We start from the raw sequence: 21418 nt of genomic DNA, 5'->3' as shown, positions 1-21418 counted from the left end.
TGCAGCTTTAACTCCCTTATTTCATCTTGTCAGGATAAACCCTGTTTTACTGCCACGGTAAACAACATCCTCGCTCTCCCACTCTTTCCCCCCCCTTCCATCTTAAATCAGCAGCTGCGATAGGGATGTTCACATGCAGCACTGTGCTTTTTTCCATACTGTTGTACTTTACAGTAAAAAGCGAGACGACTTCATGTTATAGAGAAAAGGGGAAAGTTTGAGCCTGCAGAAAAAGACGTTTTCCTGTCTGTCTCAGGTTTCTCGCTGAACTCGCTGCACGGTTAGAACGAACATCAAATTTCGGTACATCTTATTATAGAAAGCACAACAGTCAGAAAACACAAAGTACACATGCAAGCCCCTTTGGGGGGGGGTGGGGTTATGTGCGTGTGAGTGGCCCCGGCACTAAATTACACTGCAACATGCTCCCTCTCAAAGCCCACATCTGGGATTGGCCTTGACAACTGGATGCTGTGCTGCTCTAATTTTGGTTACTTTTGTTTATAACCCTATAATAGAGACAGTACAGGACCACAGGGCTGGGATGAAGGAGGACAGGACACAGGCAAAGTAAAAGCAATTATTTTTAAAAAGCCTGTGGGGACACTGACTTTTTAGGAAAAGCATGAAGTTATATAAAATAAATAAAGCTGGTTAAATTCATTTTTGGGGGGTTTGTTTTGTTTGTAGATGCTTTTTCTCTTCTGTTTCCTTATAAAAGGATTCACACCATCACAGCAGTTCCCCGTCAAACCCGACGACTGCAGGTCGTAGCTTGTTGCGTTGGGTAAGCATGAACAGAACAACAATGCCAATCTGTAATTACACTGGAAGCAGATCAGGGCTTCGCCAGCCTACTTGCGCTCTTTGGAGTTTCAACATAATCACTAAATTCACTTTACTAGCAACGGTTAGATGGTGCAGAGCAGGCTTTTAAACCAACAGCATCTCATTTCTCAATTGCTGCTGACTCGGGTCACATTTTTTCAGTCTTCTGTCGTCCAGCTTTGGTGACAGTGTGGAAACTGTAAGCTCAGTTACCTGTTCTTAGGACAGTGTGATCTTCTGCTGCTGTAGCCTGTGTGCATCCAGGTTCAGTGTTCACTGTTCGGAGGTGCTCTTCTGCATACCTTGGTTTTAATGAGTGGCTATCTGAGTTCAGCTCAGCTCAAAGCCGTCTGGTCGTTCTCCTCTGACCTCCAACATCAAGGCATTTTCACCCAGAGAACTGCTGCTTACTGGATACTTTCTCTTTTTCCAAACATTCCCTATAAACTCCACAGATGGTTGTGTGGGAAAACTCTAGTAGATAAAATCATCCCTGTTGCCCGTTCTGATGTTTGATTTGAACTTCAGGAGGTCCTCTTGACCACATGTTGAGCTGTTGCCACGTGATTGGCTGATGAGATATATTCATTTACAAGCAGTTGAACCCAATTAACCTAATGAATTCGCTGGTGAGCGGATGTGAGTTGAGAACAAGCTTAAAAACTGTATCATAGTTAGTTTGAAATAAATGGATGTCATGTGGATAATAGTACTGTTAGTTGTTTTATATAAGAGTTTCTGTAAACCATTTTCCTCCTCTGGCATTTCACAAAATGAATTCGTGAATTTAATAATCCTTATTATAACCGACCATTACAATTACTCATGTTTCTCTTTGTCTAAACTAGGCCATGAATATTTGATTGCAAATGACCGTGTCCTATGTGGATCATCTGGCTTCAGCTTTTGCCAAACATGACATTTTTCTTCTTCTTGGATTGATTTTAAAATCCGACATTTCTCTGAGAGTTACATTTTAAACCCATGAAACACCTGTCAGGTTTATTTACACCAAAACCTAATTTTAGTCTCGTAAGGAAACTGATAATCATCTCTCAATCCTTTAGTCGCGTTTAAGCCAAACATTACGTCTGCAAATAAATAAAATTTTAAACTCGAGACACTGAAGGAAGATTTCTTTTGTTTATTGCAAAATTGTTTCAATTTTCTTATTAAAACTCACTGGCATTCAGTTGATTTGACGACAGCAATAACTCATAAACGTCTCTTGATTCTCCGATGAATGCTCACAGTTTTTGAAAAATAAAACAAACCGTGCACCACAATAAAAGCGGCACTGACAGATTCAAAGAAATTTGGACTCATCTTGCTGTGGAACTGAAATCTGACTCACTGTAACTCAAACCTGCATGGGACAGTGCAGCAGCATTGTGCAACAGCAAAACCCCTAATCTCTGCCTGGGGACAAATTACATTTGGGCTGTAATATTATCTAAATAAGGAATAATTTGTTTCATAACTTCGGGAGAAAACTCAATCACAGGAGAGCAGAAAGAAAGCAAACACGGAAAACGAGATTCCACAAGATCAGATCTGGATTGAGTTTAATTTAATAACTAAATTTCTTCCTGAATAACTTATGAATTCCTCGCCATCTTCTAGATTAGATTCTGCGTATAAAAATACTGCTTCGCCTGCTCTGCAGCATCAGAATCGTCTCATCTGCCTGCGCTCTTGTCTTCTCTGCTTCTTCTCGTTCACCTCCTCCGGCGCCGACGGGCTTTCTGCCATAAACCAGGGGCCCAGGAAGTTTACCCACAGCAAGTAGAGGGCACGGGCCGGGGCCTGGCACACACACACAGGACAAACTTAAATTATGACGTGTGTGGAAAACAAAATGAAAAGAAGTCGGGACTACAAAAGCTCTTACCAGCAGCCAGAGATACCAGAAGTAAGAGGAGATGGTGCTGAGCACTTGCACTATGGCTGTGAGCAGGATCACGTCCTTCAGGTGTCTAAAACCAGAATTAATCATCACTGAAAAAGAACATGTGACCACAGCAAAGGACACAGAGCTCTCATCAGGCCGCCTGGACCTTTGCACACGTGCCACGGTTCAGGTGGTTTCCAGCAAATGTTTCACCTCGGGCTCCTCGAGGCGTTACAGTAAAGCCACATTCACAGTCTCATCTTGGAGTCTCGACATGGAGTACAACCACATGAATGTCTTTTGGGGTTTTTTAAAGTACAAGCGTGTTACTGGCAACACTCCTGACCTCAGGCGCCACCTTCAGGCCTGCACACTGGACTCTTCCTATGTTTTCATCCGCAATGAGGTTCCTCCTCACAAAAAAAGTCAGGTCGGGCAGACACAGAGGTTGATGATTTGTGATGGACAATTTAGAGGTCCATCACCACTAGAGATTCTCTATTGATGTCTGGAGAACACGGCGTTGTACGGGACAGCAGCCAAATCTAAATCTGGTGAAGCCTTTGCTTGAAATTGAACTACTTTTATAAAGCGCTCAAAAAGATGAAGGAGCACTTTTTAATCAGACTATAGCATCAAGTCAGTTAAAGTTGTGGGATATTGATCTGGTCAGGATGTTAATCGGTTTCAGCTGCTTTGGTCTTTATGAAATTATCAACAGGTGCACTAGAGGGGCGACGATGAGCCTCCTTTCATTTGTTGAGCAGTATATTAATTGTGTCATTTTTTTTTTTCAAAGACAAAAAATGCTGTGAGAGCTCATGCATGTTGTTAAGTGGAAAAACACCAAAAACTCTGTTTAGTTTCCACAATGCACAAGTAGGACAGATATACCACCGCACTTCAACAAAAGCTGGAAATGCCTCACACACCTCACTGGACGGTGTGAGACATCTTGGAGGGACGACTTACTCTGCCATTCCCTGCTCCATGTTTAGGTCTATCCCTCCGTCCAGGAGACTTCCGTCGTCAGCAAACGCCGGCTTGGCCATGGCTGCCATGGAGCGGTAACTCCCGACGTACACCGCCAACGCGAACACGAGCAGCAACTGCCAGAGGAGTCGTAGAAGAGTTTTAAAGCCAGAAACATTCAATCCTATTTGCGGACATTCACAGTTTAAATTATGGTCTTTAAATAAACTCACCCATGTCCAAAATGTGGACGAACTGTAGAAAACCAAGAAATTTACAGCGGCGTATATCGCCTGCAGAGGAGCACAAGAGACCTGCGATCACTATTTCAAACAAATTATGAATTACATTTTTTAAAATAAAAAATGCACCTAAATCAATATATAAACACCCAAATCCTACAGTCAGGACTTAAACTGATATTAGATCTGAGTGTCCCAAATAGTCAAAGCCTCAGAAAATGAAGTGTGAACACACTTTGATCCCCTACGAATCAATTTCTCACCCTGGAGACCCTGTAAAGGCCTGAAAACATGACTGAAAACATCCAAAAACAACACAGGGCCTCTTACATTCGCTCCGAGGATGACTCTCGTGTAGAACTTCAGAGTGGCTTCATTCTCCTCGTAGATCTGCTTCTTTCCCTTCGTGCCAACTTTACCTTTGGGCTGATGGGCAAAACACAGAGGGCAATGACAGCGTTACCATACGTATCCAAGCATTTTAATTAAGGCAGGCGCAAAAGCTTTCAGATACTTCTTTCTTACTGTATGGTGTTTGGCTGGATCTATCAGCTTCTACCATAAATATCTGAAATAGAAGAACTCAACTCATCTAAAGCACCAATGTGTGTACGTCTTCAGAGTTATTAGATCTACAACTAGGTAGGGAACAATGTCTTAAAATGAGCAGGTAATCTTAGCGAAGATGTCACCTCTGGACTCGAGCTTCTCTCCAGTGATGATAAAGCACCACAAGACAGTAACACAGTGGTTGTTCCACTGGCCCCACTTACATTTGGACATAAAGCATATGGACTAGGGCTGTGCGATATGACCAAAATCTCATATCCCAATATAAAACATCTATCGTCCCAATAACGAAAAAATGTAATATTTTCTGTAAATTCTGTGACTCTCGGGTAGGTGAATTGTCTCCAGCTAGGCGTCGCTTACCTGGAGTAGAGTGTTTTAACCGATGCATGAAACTACACATTTTTAGACATTTTAGACACTTTTAGACAGGTTGTAACGTTCGCCGTTTTCTTTGTATTTATTACACGGCGTGCTGCAGGGAAAAGCCTGTTCTAACGTTTGAGTCTAAGGTTTATTTTTTAGCACCTGACGACTCTTTTTTTGCTTCTCATCCGTCAATACTCTGCATACTTTTTCACGTGATTCCGTTTATTTTGAAAGGTCTCAACAGGATCTTGAGCTTTATTGTGAAAGGTTTATGTGGAAATAAACAAGCGGACATGCGATGGTTTTACCGTCGTTGTTGCTAACAACAACGCATAAAAACAGGCGCTTGTCCATCCGTAGTGTTGCTATATAAAATATAAGAGAAAGAGAAAACTTTAAGAAATTAATATAGCCACTACAGTGACCATCAAAATAATGAAAAGATATTGCCGTAAACAGTTTATTTTGCGACACCACGAAATAAACGATAGCGTAAAATGAAACGATAGACGTTTTTATATCGTCATCCGATATATATCGTTATATGAACAGTCCAAATTTTGGACTACACTTCATTTTCCCCAAAATTAATGTAAACACTTTAAAGCACATTTTTCACGCTTTTCCAACCAGCCAGAGGCCAGCCAAGTATTGTGAGTTTTCTAACACCTCTGGTTAAGAAATAGCATTAAAAAAAAACGCCGTTTAATTATTCAAAAAGGGCGCCTTTACTCCTCGCAAAGGGGCGATAGAAAACCGTTCAGTGCCTTTGCAATCCCCAAAATGCGCTGTTATGATGTCGGGGCAGCATGGGTATGTGCAACTTGTTTTTTTGCGGATGCCATGATGCTGACCCTACCACAACTCCCCATGTCGCCCATATCTAAGACCGCTACTGGTTGTACGATTTACAAATGCATGAGCATACACTCAGAACGTTAATTCACTTCTTCAGTCCATTAAATACGACGTTACTATGATATAAAAACAAAAACAAAATTAGGTTAAAAAAGTGCGTCCTACAGAAGGAACACAGATTAAAGCTTCCACTCACATGAAACCTTTTCATTATGTTTTCAACTGATGATATCTGACATGATGCACAATAACTAAATATCAGTGTAGGGGTACAGTATCAGTAATGAATGAAGTGTGAAGGTTTTAGCAGATAAATGTAAACGTCTTTGTCAAGATCAATTTTGTCTTCAATGTAAAATATGATTTTAATGCACATTTTTATGTGATTACATTAAAAGTTTGCCTTTGCTCTGTTTATTGTTCCCTCTGCAAAAATACAGGCCCGAATCAAAAGATGTTTAAATACCTTCTTCTTCTTCATCTGCCTCCATCTCACCCTATCCCTAGCATCCCCCTTTATCACACCAACACTCTGTGCGTCCTCCTTCACTACATCCATGAACCTTCTCTGTGCTCCTGCTCTTTTCCTCCTGCCCGGCAGCTCCATCTTCAGCATCCTTTATTAAATATATCCTCTATACATGTCCGAACCATCTCAGCCTTGCTTCTCTAATTTTGTCTCCGAACTGCTCGACCTGTGCTGTAACTCTGATGTACTCATTTCTAATCTTGCCCATCCTGGTCACTCCCAATGAAACTCTTAGCATCTCCATCTCAGACACCTCTACCTCCTGCTATTCTTCAGCCACAGATCATCCCTGACACTCATCTCCACCTGCTCTACTCTCTTCTTCACCTCTCTCCGTTGTCTTGTATGACTGACTCCAGGTATTTAAACTCATCTACCTTCAGTATCTGTCTGATGCAGGGCAGTGCGTCAGCAAGAAGGTCCTGCGTTCAAACCTTTTGGCTGGCTGGTGCCTGTCTGTATGAAACGCTTCTCCCATACTGCCGATACCAATTCTTTTAACCTGTACAGGCAGCTTATGTAGGGGAGAGCGGTGTGTCATGATTTATGACATGAATCATCATCAATTTGCATATTCTGAACACATTTTAATGACCACCAAATCACTGTGATTTTTACTTAGTAAAATGAGTTAACACAACAAAACACACCTTTCAGCTTTTCATGTATTTTGGGGACCTGGAGTGTAAATGTGCCTGTCTTTAAAGCACTTTGGGCTTCAGGGACAGGGCAGCTTCTGTGGTATCAATGTGGCCATAAGGTGTAAATAAAATAAAACAGACATGGGACTCAAAACGAAAAGGTTCAGACATTTTTTCATAGTGTATATTTGAGGTATTTCTCTTTAATTTCCCCCCATAATTATGATAATAATTTAACACAGCTGAACTGAATCGGATAGAAACAAAGTATCCGCGCTAGTGTCCAATACCAGCGTCGGTATCGACACTCCCGATACATGGATCGATCCCTTCCACCAGTACTGCATAGCAGCACGCGTGAACGAAGCCGGGGTGGGAGAGATCAAACGTGAGAAAGTGACAGAAATTAGATTCTTGTGTTGAGTTTGTTTTCACGCCATCGCAGAACAAACCGCAGGCTTCTGATGCTCTCTGCAGCTGAGTCGGTGCATCAGCTGCGGTACAGCATTGAGGAAATGTGGAAGTGAACTACTCAGCTCTGCCGCATGTGTGTGTGCCTCACCGCCATTCGCTCTCCGGACCGGTGCTGCTGCTGCTCTCCTCCGCTGCCGTCTTCTTGGACATCGACCTCCGAGCCGCCGCTGCCGCTCTGCTCGTTACTGCATTAAACCCGTCCAGACTCTTGAAACACATCAGCACTCACGGCTTGTGTGGGGAATAGCAACACATCCGGCGCACGATTATGGCATCATCAGCTCCATTTCCGTCTCCCGCGTCTTTGCGTAATCGTTGTGTAGTTTTTTTCTGTTTGTGTTTTTTCAGGAGTGCGCAGCAGCTGCTCCAGTAAACTACTGCCATCTTTACCTCAGCTTAACAGTTAGTTCAGATTTTGGGCCCAGACAATGGCTGGCGACAACGAGGACACCGCCCTGAAAGAAGCCAGGAGACGCGAGCGTCAGGTAACTTTGGAGAATACTGACTCGGACATCGGGTTTTGCGGCTGGCTGCTGGTCGGCCTCTCCCTCCTCCTCGTGCTGCTCACCCTGCCCTTATCTATCTGGATGTGCATCAAGATCGTGAAGGAGTACGAGAGGGCCATTATCTTCCGCCTGGGGCGCATTTTGCGTGGTGGAGCCAAAGGACCGGGTTTGTTCTTCATCGTGCCGTGCACCGACAGCTTCATTAACGTGGACATGCGCACCATCACCTTCGACATCCCACCTCAAGAGGTTCTGACCAAAGACTCGGTGACAGTGAGCGTTGATGGCGTGGTCTACTATCGCGTCCAGAATGCCACCCTGGCTGTGGCCAACATCACTAACGCGGATGCAGCCACGCGCCTGCTGGCCCAGACCACCCTGAGGAACGTGCTGGGCACCAAGAACCTGGCCGAGATCCTGTCCGACCGCGAGGAAATCGCGCACAGCATGCAGTCGTCACTGGATGACGCCACGGATGACTGGGGAATCAAGGTGGAGAGGGTGGAGATCAAAGATGTGAAGCTGCCCCTCCAGCTCCAGAGAGCCATGGCGGCTGAGGCAGAGGCGAGTCGCGAGGCCAGAGCCAAGGTGATCGCCGCCGAGGGGGAGATGAACGCGTCGCGGGCGCTCAAGGAGGCCTCCCTGGTGATCGCAGAGTCTCCGTCCGCCCTGCAGCTGCGCTACCTGCAGACCCTCAACACCATCGCTGCCGAGAAGAACTCCACCATCATTTTCCCGCTGCCGCTGGAGATGATGCAGGGCCTCATCAAACACTGAGGAGGCTAAAATCCACACACTAACACAGCACGGATCACCTGACATATTACACAGTCCCTCCCTCTGTTAGGCATTCCTCTGTAACCATCAGGTAACCGAGTGGGCTTATTTTCAAGGTTTCCTATTAATAAGCCACGAATTAGTAATTATTGGTGTGGCACAGCTGATAGAAAGTTATTATATATAACACTGCTGGGGTGGGTTTTATTGTGAATTTCCACTTGTGGTGTTTTGCAGTGAACCATGGCAAACACACCTACAGCAGCCCGATTTACTGCTGTAGAAGCCTTGAGGCAAAGCCTAAGCCAAACCCCTGTTTTACATAGCAGGGATTGAAACCCATAATTAATTATATTAGGGCATTTTACAAGATATGTCATAGATTAAAAAATAAATAAACTGGGATGAACACAAATAGAGTCATTATATTAAAAAAAAGCAGTCATAAATGACTCCAGTCTGTCATTTACATAGCTCTGTGGCTGTGGAATTAAACCACTAGTGCTAAGATGATGCTTGGTGAGTTGCTCCCTGTGGTTTATAATACACTGCATTGAGACGGTGGCATTTTTATTTCCTTCTTTCATCTGAACCTAGCCTGCTGTGTTTAACCAGCAGCAGCACTCACACATAGATCAGGAAATAATAACTATATTTTCTTTTAGCAAAGCAAGTTTGCTCACTTCACTTTGCTGTTTAGCTGACCAGCCTCAGCTCTCCATCAGCTCTTGTCCATTCAGCATGCTCGCTCAGTCAGTCCAGAGCCGGAGGTGCCAGACGCCCAGCAAAATCTCCAGCGGCTGGCTCGGCGTGCCTGCCAATAGCTGACCGCTGACTGAATTCGGAAATTGTGTATGAGCCTTAAACCAAATCAGCGAGAGTGCAGTTTAACTCTTATCTTGTTACATTTTGGTTACAAATGTAGAAATTGTGAGTTTAAGTGCCTGATAGATATGTGGTCTACAGCTGCACACACACACACACACACACACACCCTGGTCTATATATTTCTCAGCACTGGTACAGCTGCCAGCATCTCAGTGCTGCAGTTATTTAAAGTGTTTTCATTATATAAGTATTCTGACTGTACTGTCTGTTACTATTGCCAAAACCTTACTGAATGTGTTTTAGACTAATTTTAAGTGTAAAACTCAGACTAACCTTAGACCTGACATCATCGTTGTTACCTTTACCTTTAGTCTCTCCCGCTTGTTGGATGTGATTGTGAGGATGAAGGACAAAAAGCTGACATGTTTGTGTGAAATGTTGAATTTGGGCTTCAAACCTTGAATGCCGTGAATATTGTTAATGTAATGTATTCCACTTCGCTCCACTGACCATGAAGAAGCAGGGAGTCGTGTTTGAATAAGCTGGTCAGAAAGCGAGGATCAGTCAGAGTTACCAAGTAATTATACAGAAACATACACACACACACCTTTTCTCTAGTTGCCACTATACTACTACATTATAAGCTGAAACAAGTCGATGGTTGCTGAACTTGTGTGTTTACTCTAAACTCTCTAATGATCCACAGCATGTAACGGGTGGACAAGCGGTTCAAACACCCACAGATTCATCTGACACAGTCAGAAGATGGGCCTGAGCAGCCACACCTCAGTACATGGCTGTCAGTTGTTTCTTTTATCTTGTTCATCCCGTCAACCTGTGTGGCTTCATTGTCTGCTTAGGTGAAGCAGAGACTGTAAATCTTACAACCAAAGGCCTTAATGTACTGACATGTATTCATTTTACAGTCCAGTATCACTCTATGCACTTCTATACAAAGTTATCTAAAGAAGTTACTTTACCTATTTTATTTTTTTTAAATGATATTTTATCACTTGCGCTCAAAAGCCAAATACTAGCCTTTGTATTAATCTGTAGTATATCTGCAGTTTGCATGTGTTTCCCTCTTTTTAGCATTTCAAGAACAGAGTTTCTAAATGTAGCTTGCATTGTTTAGTCTGTCTGTGATCAAGCAGTGTTTTATATATAGAGCCCTGTGAAGTTTATTATAGTTTTGCTGTTGCCTCACGAAGGGCTCGGTTTTGTGGGACAAACGGGTTTAAGTTACCTGTCGCTGCAGGATACAAAGGCTGTGACATTATATTACAGTAACTTTTATCTCTTTTTTTGCTGTTACAGTGAAAGAGGAGTATCAGATGCTGTGGAGCTTATGTTAAGTCAAAACATGTGTGTTGAAGTTGGATTCAGGATTATTGTTGGTTTTTGCTTTGCTGACAAACGTATATGATTTTGTCTTGAGATATGTATATGACAGATAAAGGTGACAAATAAAGATCTGACTGAAAAGCAAGTCTCATCAGCTGTCTTCAAACACAGGGTACTAAACTGGATAACTTATGAACAACTGTATAAATTAGCTTTAATTTAAATGATCATCGGGACAAAAACTTTTTTTGATTGTTTTTTTTTTTTTATTAAAAAAACATCACATTCTCTCAACAGCCACTTTATTACATACATTTCAGCAGCACTGGGTTGGACCCTCTTACTTTCAGAGCCTCTTTAATTCTTCATGGCACAGATTCAACAAGGTGCTGATTTCTCTGGGATTTTGGTTCATGTTGATGTGATGGTGTCACACAGATTGGTTCATCCATTGCAGCAGAAATAGACTCCTGAGATCAGACTCGTTTCCACTCTCCTGTTGTTCAGTTAGTGAGTCCATATGAATTACAGCCTTGGTTTCCTGTGGCACTCTGTGCGGTCTTCTGCTGCTGTAGCACATCTGCTTCAAGGTTCGACATGTTGTGTGTCCACAGATGCTCTTCTGCATACCTTGGCTATAACTAGTGGCTGCATTTTTGTCCGGAGAACTGCTGCTCATTGGATATTTTCTCTTTTTCAGGCCATTCTTTGTCAATCCCATTAGATCAGCAGTTTCTGAAATACTCTGACCAGCACCAATAGTCATGCCAGGTTCACTCTTTTTTCATCATACTGATACGCAGTTTGAATTTCAGCAAGTTGTTTTTACCGAGTTGCTGCCCTATGTTTTGGTGATTAGATATTACATTAATGAGCAGTTGAACAGATATTATACCAATAAAGTGGCAAGTGAGTGTCAAATTAGCTAAAAAAAACAAAAAAAACAACAACCACAAAACAAAAAACACAACTAGTTGGATGAACTTTCCCCAAAATGTTTTATTTTTCTCTTTGGAAGTTATTCTTCCACCAGCCTAGCTGTTCCTGAATTCTCCAACTAATTTGGATTCTTAGAGTGCCAAACCTCCTTCCTGTAGTTGAAAGTGAGTTGCGAACCATGGACACGGGGTTCCATCTGCTGGCCATTTCTAGAAGTCGCACTAAATAAATAAATAAATGAATAAATACATTTAAAGCAGAAACGATGTTTAGAATAGTTTTGCTATTCAAGTATTGTATTTGTTTTTTATGGGGTAAGGATATAATTTCTTTTATAGGGTAATATGATTTTTTTTCCTCTAGAATTTAATGTCATGGTTTAAAATGCCACAGTGCTGTCAGGGTCTCCTGCATGGGGTGGGAGATGTTGTCCAACAGAAATGACAGCTTAGCCACCATTCTCCTGTCACTCAGCACCTCCACTCTGTCCAGAGAGCATCCTAGAACAGAGCTGGCCCTCCGGATCACCCTGTTCAGTCTCTTCCTGTCCCCAACAGAGATGCTGCTGCCTCAGCGGACCACACTGTAAAAGATTGCTGAGGCCACCACAGAGTCATAAAAGGTCTTCAGGAGTGGGCCCTTCACTCCAAAAGACCTGAGCCTCCACAGCAGGTACAGCCTGCATCTGAATTATGAGTCCGGCCAGTTTATTGTTCAACAACAAGGTACCTGTAGCTATCCACAGCCTCAATGTCCATACCTTGGATGTTCAGTGGTTGCAGTGGAGGATGTTTGTGCCTGCAGAAGTCTACCACCAGCTCCTTGGTTTTTCTAGTGTTGATCTGGAGGTAGTTCTGCTGGCACCAGTCCACAGAGTCTTGGGTCAGTTCTTTGTACTCCCTGTCATCCCCATCAGTGATGAGGCCGAATACTGCAGAGTCATCAGAGAACTTCTGAAGGAAGCACTGGGAGTTGTGGGAGAAGTCTGCAGTGTAGATGGTGAAGAGTAACGGAGCCAAAAACATTCCCTGTGGGGCCCCTGTACTGGAGACAACCCTGTGTGACACACAGCTCTGAGTTCTCATGTACTGTGGTCGGTCGGTGAGGTAGACCCAGTATCCATGACGTGAGGTGATGGTCCACTGTGTACTCCAGCTCTCCTTCAGAACTGTGGGAAGAATGGTGTTGAAGGCGCTGGAGAAATCAAAGAACATGATTCTCACAATGCTCCCAGCAGTCTCCAGCTGAGAGACGGAACGATGTGGAAGGTGAGTGACAGCATCATCCACTCCAATGCCAGGTTGGTAGGCAAACTGAAGTGGGTCCAGTGATGAGCTCACCAGAGGCCGAAGCTGAGCTAGGACCAGCCGCTCCAGGGTCTGCATCAGGTGGGATGTCAGAGCCTTCGGACGTAGAGTCTTTGGCACTGGTACAACACAGAAGGGTTTTCCAGAGCTGTGGAACTCTCCCCAGCCTCAGGTTTAGGTTGAAGATATGCTCCATCACCCCACACAGTTGGTCTGTTTCTCCCTAACGTTTAGCAGTTAGCACCACAACCACAGTTTAAAATTTTAACAAGAAATAGCTTTGATCTATTAAAAGTAATAGAAAAAAAATTCAACCACAGTGATTATACGATATTTAAAGTGGGATTTTGTATATATAGTTTTCCGCATAGGTTTTATTATTAAGCAGGACTTGGATTTATTATTATTATTATTATTATTATTATTATTATTATTATTATTATTATTATAACTACAACAACAATAATAATGTTGTTGTTGTTGTTGTTAGTGGTAGCAGTAGAGGTTGAGATTGTGGTAGCAGCATTAAAATCATTATTAGAGAAGCATTGTTACTATAAAACAGTAAAGAGTAAAAATTCGCTTTTTTCCTCATTTGTTTTTAGCCACGCCACTTTTGTCCCTTCACGGTCCTCGTAGCCTGCTCTTGTCTAAATAACAACCCTGCGGCAGCGGCGGCTCGTCTGTCAGATTCTTTAGTTGGAACTTGCTGGAGTCGTCGTCTTGCGCCGATGTTAACCTAATATTTGTACCTCAGTCCTGAACTGACACTACACGATGGAGTATCTGTTCCAGGTGAAAATCGGCGCTCTGATCGGGTTGTTGCTCCTAACTCTTCTTTTTGGATTTATCCCCGCTCGGATCAAATGGTTCAGAGAGACAAATGGGACAGGTTGGTACACACTAATATGAAAAAGGAATGGCATAAGCAGCTGCTAATAGCAGCAGTATCTGTATTTGAGAGGATAAAATATGTGACTGCTATAATCTGATTTTCAAATACCGAGATCTCACCAATCTCAGCTCAAAAGGCGGAAAGGGGGAACAAATTATTAATATTACTTGTTCTCTGTTAGTTGTGTCTCGATGTCACCAATGCCGAGCTAAACGGGAGAAGTTGCTCATTCCTGTAAGGTATTCCTGCCTCTTTTGGGATTTGCTGCCATTTACAGATAAAGGCGGAAACCTTAATTTGCAAGAAATGTAAACGAAGTTTAGTGTAGCTTCAGAAAAGCCCAGTTACAGGAGCTCAATGGTTTCACCGTTGTAGCTTCCAGTGGATCACATGATCACATATCACCTCGCTGAAATGTTTTAAGTGCTGCAGTTGATTTTTTTAGCCCGGTCCTGGAAACTGAACATGCGCAGCACAAGTGTTGAAAAACAGGGTGGGTCTCACACGTGGAGGGCAAGATAATGCTGTAGATATTTTAATGTCTACATTTTGACGGTTTATTATTTCTAATATCACAGCAGTCATTTATGTCAGTCTAAAGGGTTAATCTGTCCAATCAAGTGAACCATCCTCTGACCTCTGGCTTCAGTCACCTGATAGCTGTGAAGGTTAAAACTCTGATGTCACATTTCTAGAACACAAAAGTGAAAATATGAATTTGAAAAAAATGTGTTATAGAGGTGAGTTAAGTTCGGCTTTCTTACAAGGAAGTGAAAGCATCAATTCTGGCTTATTGCTGCTGGAGTCCTCTTTTGAGTCATCATTGCTCATGAGCGTGAACAGACATGTGTCACATGATGTTCCAACAATTCAAAGGGTGGAGGGAAATCCCGTGATTTATAGTTGGACATGTACCATTAATCTTTCAGATTTAGGTTTAGGTTCTACTGAACGATCAGATGAAGCTGAAGGCTAGTAGTGATTTAACAAGAGCCCGGCCCCTCCTGTGTTCAAAAATGATGACATCATTGTCAGTGTTCTTTATTTGTAAACAGTATGTTTTAGTGACAGGTCATAGTTTATTAGATTCCCAGCAATACATTTTGCATACTAGTCAGTAGCATGGGCTTTTTATCTGTTATGTTCTAATAAAAAAAATCAACATATAAGCTAGTACAGCTAGGGGAGTAATACAGACTGCCATCTGGCCAGGCCTCTGTTGTGAAAGAAATTTGATCTCCATTGGGTTTCCTGGTTATAGAAGGCTAAATAAACCAATAAAAAAGCCATTATATAGGACAAGGTTTTACTGCTGTGTTTAAGTTTGTGCTGAAACATAAAGCATGTTTTGTCTTCCTCTTTGCAGATATTCATCGCATGGTTCTCAGTTTGATCAGCTGCTTTGCTGGTGGGGTTTTCCTGGCAGCATGTCTGCTCGACATCATTCCGGATTATCTGTCAGACATTGGCACAGTGCTGGATGCTCGGGAGGTGGAGGTATCTCGGAATAATGATTTAGACGAACTCATAAAGGAAACAATATAATATAAGATAATATATCATATATTTACAATGCATTGATCTGTATTCCCAATTAATGTTATTTTTTTGCATGAACAACCTCAGATTTTCAGATTGTCACCTGTTCAAAGTATTTGTGGTCCAAAATTCAAACATATTTGCTCCACAGTCATGTGAAACCGCAAGATTGAAAGGCTGTTTGTTATAGCTCAAAATACTATTACTCCTATTAATGCTGATATTTTCTATTTCATCTATTTTCATCTTCTACAGTAGATATCCTGTCTACTATTTCCTTCCTGTGTTAAACATCTATTCACTAATTCTTGATTTTACCACATTGACCCCGCTAACTGTTGAATCTCTGTATCTGGTCTTAAAAAGACCCCCTTTCCCCTTCCAGAGTTCATCATAGCTGCCGGCTTCTTCATGGTCCTCATACTGGAGAAGATTGTCCAGAGCTTCCGGGAGATGAGAGGGGCTCGTGAGGAGAGTGCTCCCCTTTTGCATGACCATGGGCACGGCCACGGGCTAGCCACAGCCCGTGATCTGGAGAGCAGCGGCCACCACGTTCATGTAGACTTACAGGCTCACTCCTCCTTTCGTTCCTTCATGCTCTTCCTGTCTCTCTCACTCCATTCAGTTTTTGAGGGTCTTGCTATTGGCCTGCAAAGCACTGACTCGAAGGTAAGACAGACCAAATCACCTGACGGTAACTGTGATCGCGTGCTCTTTTTTTTTTTTTTCTTCTTAATCCACACAAACTTTTAAAGGCTCGTAATCGCACCTCTCTCTTGCTACGTGTCAAACCCGTGTCAGCATTTATTTGGGAAATTAACGCTCAGGTGAAGTTGAAGTCATGTTTGCAGAGCAAGTTTCAGTTCAGAGCTTCAGAAAACTTTGGCAGCAAAATGAGTCGGATTTATTTCTACTGATCGAATGACAGCACAAGCAGCTTTAGCAGAATTTCAGTCAGCATCTTTCATTCACATGAAAATTTGATGTGTGTGTTCAGCTGTACTTTACAACTGAGAACAATATATACAATACATAAAATGTAACTGTACTGTACAAAAGTCTTGAGTAAACCCCAGTTTCCTTATATGTTGCTCTGGTCTAGAGCAATAGCTCTCCAAGCTTTCTAACACTTTTTCTGTTTCTTTGGACATTGGCTGCTTTTTCACCCATTTTCGGTCCACTCCCTGTACCTGACCATTTTCAGTACAATGTTTATTTTTTGTTAAGCCACTTAACACTGACATATGAATAGGGATGAGTATCGTTTAGGTTTTATCCGATACCGGTGCCAAATCGTTACTTTTGAAACGGTGCCGGTGCTCAAATGGTGCTCAAACCGGTGCTTAAAGAATGGAGAACACAAAATTGGTCCAAAAACCTCTCATGTTCAGCTGTTTTTTGTAAAAAGATAACAATGTTAGCCTTTTCTGCAGCTATGGGGCATATATGGTATCACTCTTGGCTGGAAGCAGTGCTTAAACAATGGAAAAAACACAAACTTTGTCCAAAAACCTCTCATGTTCAGCTGTTTTTTGTAAAAAGATAACAATGTTAGCCTTTTCTGCAGCTATGGGGCATATATGGTATCACTCTTGGCTGGAAGCAGTGCTTAAACAATGGAAAAAACACAAACTTTGTCCAAAAACCTCTCATGTTTAACTGTTTTCCACTTTTTCTTTGGTCATTTTAGCCTTTTTGGCCAGGGTGAAGGGAGTATCTGCCATCAAACAAGAAGACAGCCGCATGTAGCTATGATGATGTTTGCTAGTTCACCTTACATGCATTAATGTAATAACGTGGTTAGCCTACTCAACGTAAATTACACACAAACAACATTAAGCTACTCACCCAGAGAAGAACGGCTGCTGCTGCCATCATCATCCTCATCATTTCTGCTACACTGGCAGGGCTAGGGGCCAGGACTCTCCTCTTCGTGTTTTTGGGGGATGTTGCATAACAGGCAACCCACCCGCAGTAGATGTGCTCGGTGTGAGGTCTCGCAGCAAGCTATCATACGGCGCATTTCTTGGCTTTTTAAAAAAAACACTATGCGTCGCCAGGTGTTTCATCGGATTTGAGGTGTCACCTCCTTTGACAGTATCACAGTATCAGCTTAAAGCACTTGTTGCAGGCTGCTGAGTTTGCATATTCTGCTGTGAAGTACAGCCAGACTTTTGACCGCTTCGCCTTGGACATTTTTAATCTGTAGCTCTGCTCTAAAAGAACGTACGTACCTGGACCCGCCTACTATCCTCGGAAACGTAAAATGATTGGCTAGAAGTGTATCACAGCTCAGGAAAAAAAAGCACCGAAATAAAGCACCGAAATGTGCGCTGCTTTTCGGTCTGGTTACTACCGTTTATGTCAGAACCGGTGCCATCATGGCACCGGACACCGGTACCCATCCCTACATATGAATCATTCAAGCATAAACTTATCAAAGAACCTATTTTAATTGTATCTTTAGGCACTTTGTTACCAGCAGTCTGTTGTATAAACGTGTGATTTGTTGCCAAAGATAACACAGTTTGACATTATATTGTTTTTTTCACCACCAAGGTGATTTCCAAAGAGCATTTCTCAGCAGGCTGTCTCCTTTATGCTTAAAAAAACCAACAACAAAACACACAACCAAAAGAGTAACGTTGGTTATACCACATATTGATGTTCTAGCTCCTTACAATTATATAAATACGTTGTATTTGTATGTATGTTTGGACGTTTCAGTAAGTCCCCAGGATGGCTTAAGACTTTTGCACACTACTCTACAAATATTGCTAGGGATGGGAATTGATTAGAATATATCGATTCGGTTCCTCATTGATTCTCGCTGGGTTGTTATTGGCTCCATTTTCAGAGTCACCGCCATTGCTAAGCTGCAAAAAGCAAATTACATTCACACAAATTTATTGCATGCTGTGGGTCAAATGTTTGTGCATGTTTGTTGAGGTATTCCCCCTCTTTCCTGTGATCAGTGTTGGAGTCGTGACTCACAGTCATTATTACACATACTACACAGAACACTTTTATTGAAAGTAATGGACTGCATTACTCAATTACTCCCAGGAAAAAATAATTTGTTGTACCACTCACTAAATGAATTCCATATTAAAATAGCTGAAACACTTATCGGAGCCCATTGCAGTAGCTGTCATAAATTTGTGTTTTATAAAACGGCTTCTTCTCTGGCAGCTGGTGAATTTGTTAGAACTAAACACATAATAATTAAAACATGTCACAGAATAGATTCCTTTTAATAATGACGGAATTCCTGCTACCATTAAACTTCTATAATTTAGCCCCAGCCTTAGTACAGCTAGTCATCTACATGCTGTTGTTTGTTTCATTGTAATTACAGCTTTATAACACAAAGTAAATCTAAATATACGCAAAATGTCTTTATTTTTTCCAGGTACTGGAGATCTGCATCGCTATTCTTGTTCATAAGAGCATCATCGTGTTCAGCCTGTCTGTGAAGCTGATCCAGAGCACAGTTCACCCACTGTGGGTTGCCGCTTACATCGTAGTGTTTGCCTTGATGTCTCCTTTAGGCATCGCCATCGGCATCGGTGTGATGGAGGCTCAGCTGACAGCCGGACCTCTGATCCAGGCCGTGCTGGAGGGGCTCGCTGCAGGCACGTTTGTTTACATCACTTTCCTGGAGATTCTCCCGCATGAGCTGAATTCCCCCGGGAATCAGCTCCTTAAGGTGATGTTCATCCTGTTCGGCTTCACCATCATGGCAGGTTTGACATTTTTGGGTTGAAACTGACATTTCGTTACTTTCGGCTGACATTTCCGTCAGGATATCCCTTGCATCTGTTGTACAGCTCCCACAGATTCACTTCACTTTGGTACACAGAGACAAACTTGAAGGAAGACGTAGCTTTGCTGCCACAGGGTCACACCTACTCCTGGAGTCGTTCATATCAAAGGAGCGTGACAACATTTGGCATTTTATTGATTTACGTTTTAACTTTTACAGTATTGCATATTGAAATACAGAGGACCAAGACATGAAGAATCAATGTCAACAAATGCTATAAAATACATCAAATAGTATTAAAAATAATTGTAGGCTAACTTGTTTCTAAAATGTGACACATCCTAATATTTCCGTTCTAATTTGCATCTGTATTTAACTTTGTGGTAATTCACCAATTTTTTTTATTTTAATGTACTTTTTCAAGAGTGCTTCCATATGGTTTTATATTTGTGTTTTATTTAACCCACCGCCCAACTAAATCATGTGTTGCCATTTATTTATTACATATTTTTAAGTGTTTTATGCATTTGTGCTTAAACATGGATTTTCAAGGGAGAATTGGTACTGGGGGTTGTTGTGTAAGAGGGAAAATAAAACATAACAATAAATAAATATGAATATTTAAAAAATGAATGATTAGTTTATAATAAAACGGAAATATCACTGGTAAAAATTAAATTTAAAAAAAGATTATTAATACAAAGGTAAATAAATACAGATGCAAATTAAATTAAACCAGTCAAAAGTTTGTCCAAACCTGTGACTGGATTGTGTTTCTGTCGCATTTTATAAATGATATACATTTGTTTATATATCATTTATTTGTATATTGGTTTTTGATTTGGGCACTTTTGGCCCTCCATAAAGATGAACTACTGACTGCAGTGCTGCATTTGTTGAATTCATCGCTGATGTTATTTTGAAATGCATGCTGAACGTTGCCTCTGAACTTTCAGGATATGCACATCACCACTGCAACAAAGGGGCAGTCTATAAGTATGACCTCTTTTAATTCATTCAATCACTATGCCTGGTGCCTCCAGAGCTTTAATATTTATAAATCGCAAGGTCAGTGGAGAAGTTTGACAGTTACTTCTTTCCGAAATGCACTGATTGTTTCTTTACTTTTGTTTCACGCATGTTGTTCTTTACAGTTGGCTCAGTTGGGTATTTGGGGTTTGTAAACTGGTTTTTCACTGACCCGGTCTTGTTTACTAAATGTTGTTTTTCCAGTGATTTTAGTAAGTTCTTACATATTGTTCTTAATACTCTTATTTTACTTCTTATTACTGAAAAGATGATGCATCACTACTATTTTAAAAAGGGTTGCAGGTCTAGTATAAAGTATCATATTTCAGCCTGCTTACACTCCAAGTACTGACTGTTATATTTAAGCAGTGAAGTATCTCTTGTGTAATCTTCTGACTCCACATACGTGCCAAAAGCAGGAAGTATAAATTTGATTGGCATGAAAAGGACACTGTCATCAAAAAAAGTGTTATAATGACATGACATGTCACATGCCTCGCCTTTTTTATTTTTATTTTTTAATGTCACCTTTGGTTAGCCAAAGAAATAAAAGCCACTCCTTTTCTTTAGCACAACATCACCCAGTTTGCACTCTAACATATAAAAATCATTTGAAAACCTTGACTGTCTTTTTATAAGCAAACTACATGTATATTTTGCGCCTTATGGTCATTCTTCTCATGAGAAACACGACTGCTTTTTGTTAACCTTTTCAAAGTAAAAAGGAACTTTAAAAAATGAGTGCAAGTTCTGGTTCTTTCTTTGTTGTTGTTGTTGTTGTTGTTGTTGTTGTTGTTTACAACGGAGCTTTCTCGTTGTCTCATCGTCTCATCGTCTACTTTCACTCACACATGATCTCATGCATGAACCCCAAATGTCATCATTCCCTGACTTCAAACCAAAAACTGCAAAATAAATAAGATATTTAAAGTAATGGAACTAACACACATACAGAGATTCCTTCATTTTTGAGTGGGATGTGAAAAGAGGAAGAATTTTTAAAAGAGGAAGATCACAGAGAGGGTTCATGATTGCAGGGGTGTGGTATGGCTACGGGCAAATGATGTCCTGTGGTGACCTCTAAAGGGAGCAGGTGAAAGAAAAACAAGTCCAA

General features: G+C 41.6%; 3 protein-coding genes across 3 annotated transcripts; 2 read left to right on the top strand and 1 right to left on the bottom strand.

The window, feature by feature from the left end:
* Window positions 1-1957: 1957 nt before the first annotated feature.
* On the bottom strand, window positions 1958-7652 carry tmem208 (transmembrane protein 208). The gene is made up of 6 exons (XM_085274144.1): window positions 7463-7652; window positions 4264-4359; window positions 3925-3984; window positions 3692-3828; window positions 2720-2804; window positions 1958-2634 (listed from the first exon to the last, which is right to left on the bottom strand). The coding sequence occupies exons 1-6, from the start codon at window positions 7466-7468 to the stop codon at window positions 2497-2499; spliced, it is 522 nt and encodes a 173-aa protein (XP_085130270.1). The 5' UTR covers window positions 7469-7652; the 3' UTR covers window positions 1958-2496.
* Window positions 7653-7672: 20 nt separating this feature from the next.
* Window positions 7673-10974, top strand: LOC146583592 (stomatin-like). The gene has a single exon (XM_085274131.1). It carries the CDS (start codon window positions 7803-7805, stop codon window positions 8655-8657), a length of 855 nt encoding a protein of 284 aa, XP_085130257.1. The 5' UTR covers window positions 7673-7802; the 3' UTR covers window positions 8658-10974.
* A 2759-nt stretch (window positions 10975-13733) lies between these two features.
* slc39a1 (solute carrier family 39 member 1) lies at window positions 13734-21045 on the top strand. The gene is made up of 4 exons (XM_085274118.1): window positions 13734-13967; window positions 15337-15467; window positions 15876-16178; window positions 18922-21045. Exons 1-4 carry the CDS (start codon window positions 13853-13855, stop codon window positions 19273-19275), a joined length of 903 nt encoding a protein of 300 aa, XP_085130244.1. The 5' UTR covers window positions 13734-13852; the 3' UTR covers window positions 19276-21045.
* Window positions 21046-21418: the final 373 nt, after the last annotated feature.

The sequence above is a fragment of the Mchenga conophoros genome, linkage group LG1 (assembly GCF_057382185.1).
Source record: "Mchenga conophoros isolate Kocher_MC1m ecotype Shallow Benthic linkage group LG1, M_conophoros_male_GT1.1, whole genome shotgun sequence".
Taxonomy (NCBI): domain Eukaryota; kingdom Metazoa; phylum Chordata; class Actinopteri; order Cichliformes; family Cichlidae; genus Mchenga; species Mchenga conophoros.
Note: the sequence above shows the minus strand (reverse complement) of the source record. Positions and strands in the feature narration are given on the sequence as shown.

Bases quoted from the DNA above. Each gene is read 5' to 3' on its own strand.
- LOC146583592 (XM_085274131.1), top strand. From the start codon at position 7,803: ATGGCTGGCGACAACGAGGACACCGCCCTGAAAGAAGCCAGGAGACGC.
- tmem208 (XM_085274144.1), bottom strand. The intron at 3,985-4,263 runs GTAAGAGGCCCT...GCTCCTCTGCAG, and splicing joins GAGTCATCCTCGGAGCGAAT to GCGATATACGCCGCTGTAAA. The intron at 2,635-2,719 runs GTAAGAGCTTTT...TGTGTGTGCCAG, and splicing joins TCTGGTATCTCTGGCTGCTG to GCCCCGGCCCGTGCCCTCTA.
- slc39a1 (XM_085274118.1), top strand. From the start codon at position 13,853: ATGGAGTATCTGTTCCAGGTGAAAATCGGCGCTCTGATCGGGTTGTTG. The intron at 13,968-15,336 runs GTTGGTACACAC...TCCTCTTTGCAG, and splicing joins CAGAGAGACAAATGGGACAG to ATATTCATCGCATGGTTCTC. The intron at 16,179-18,921 runs GTAAGACAGACC...TATTTTTTCCAG, and splicing joins TGCAAAGCACTGACTCGAAG to GTACTGGAGATCTGCATCGC.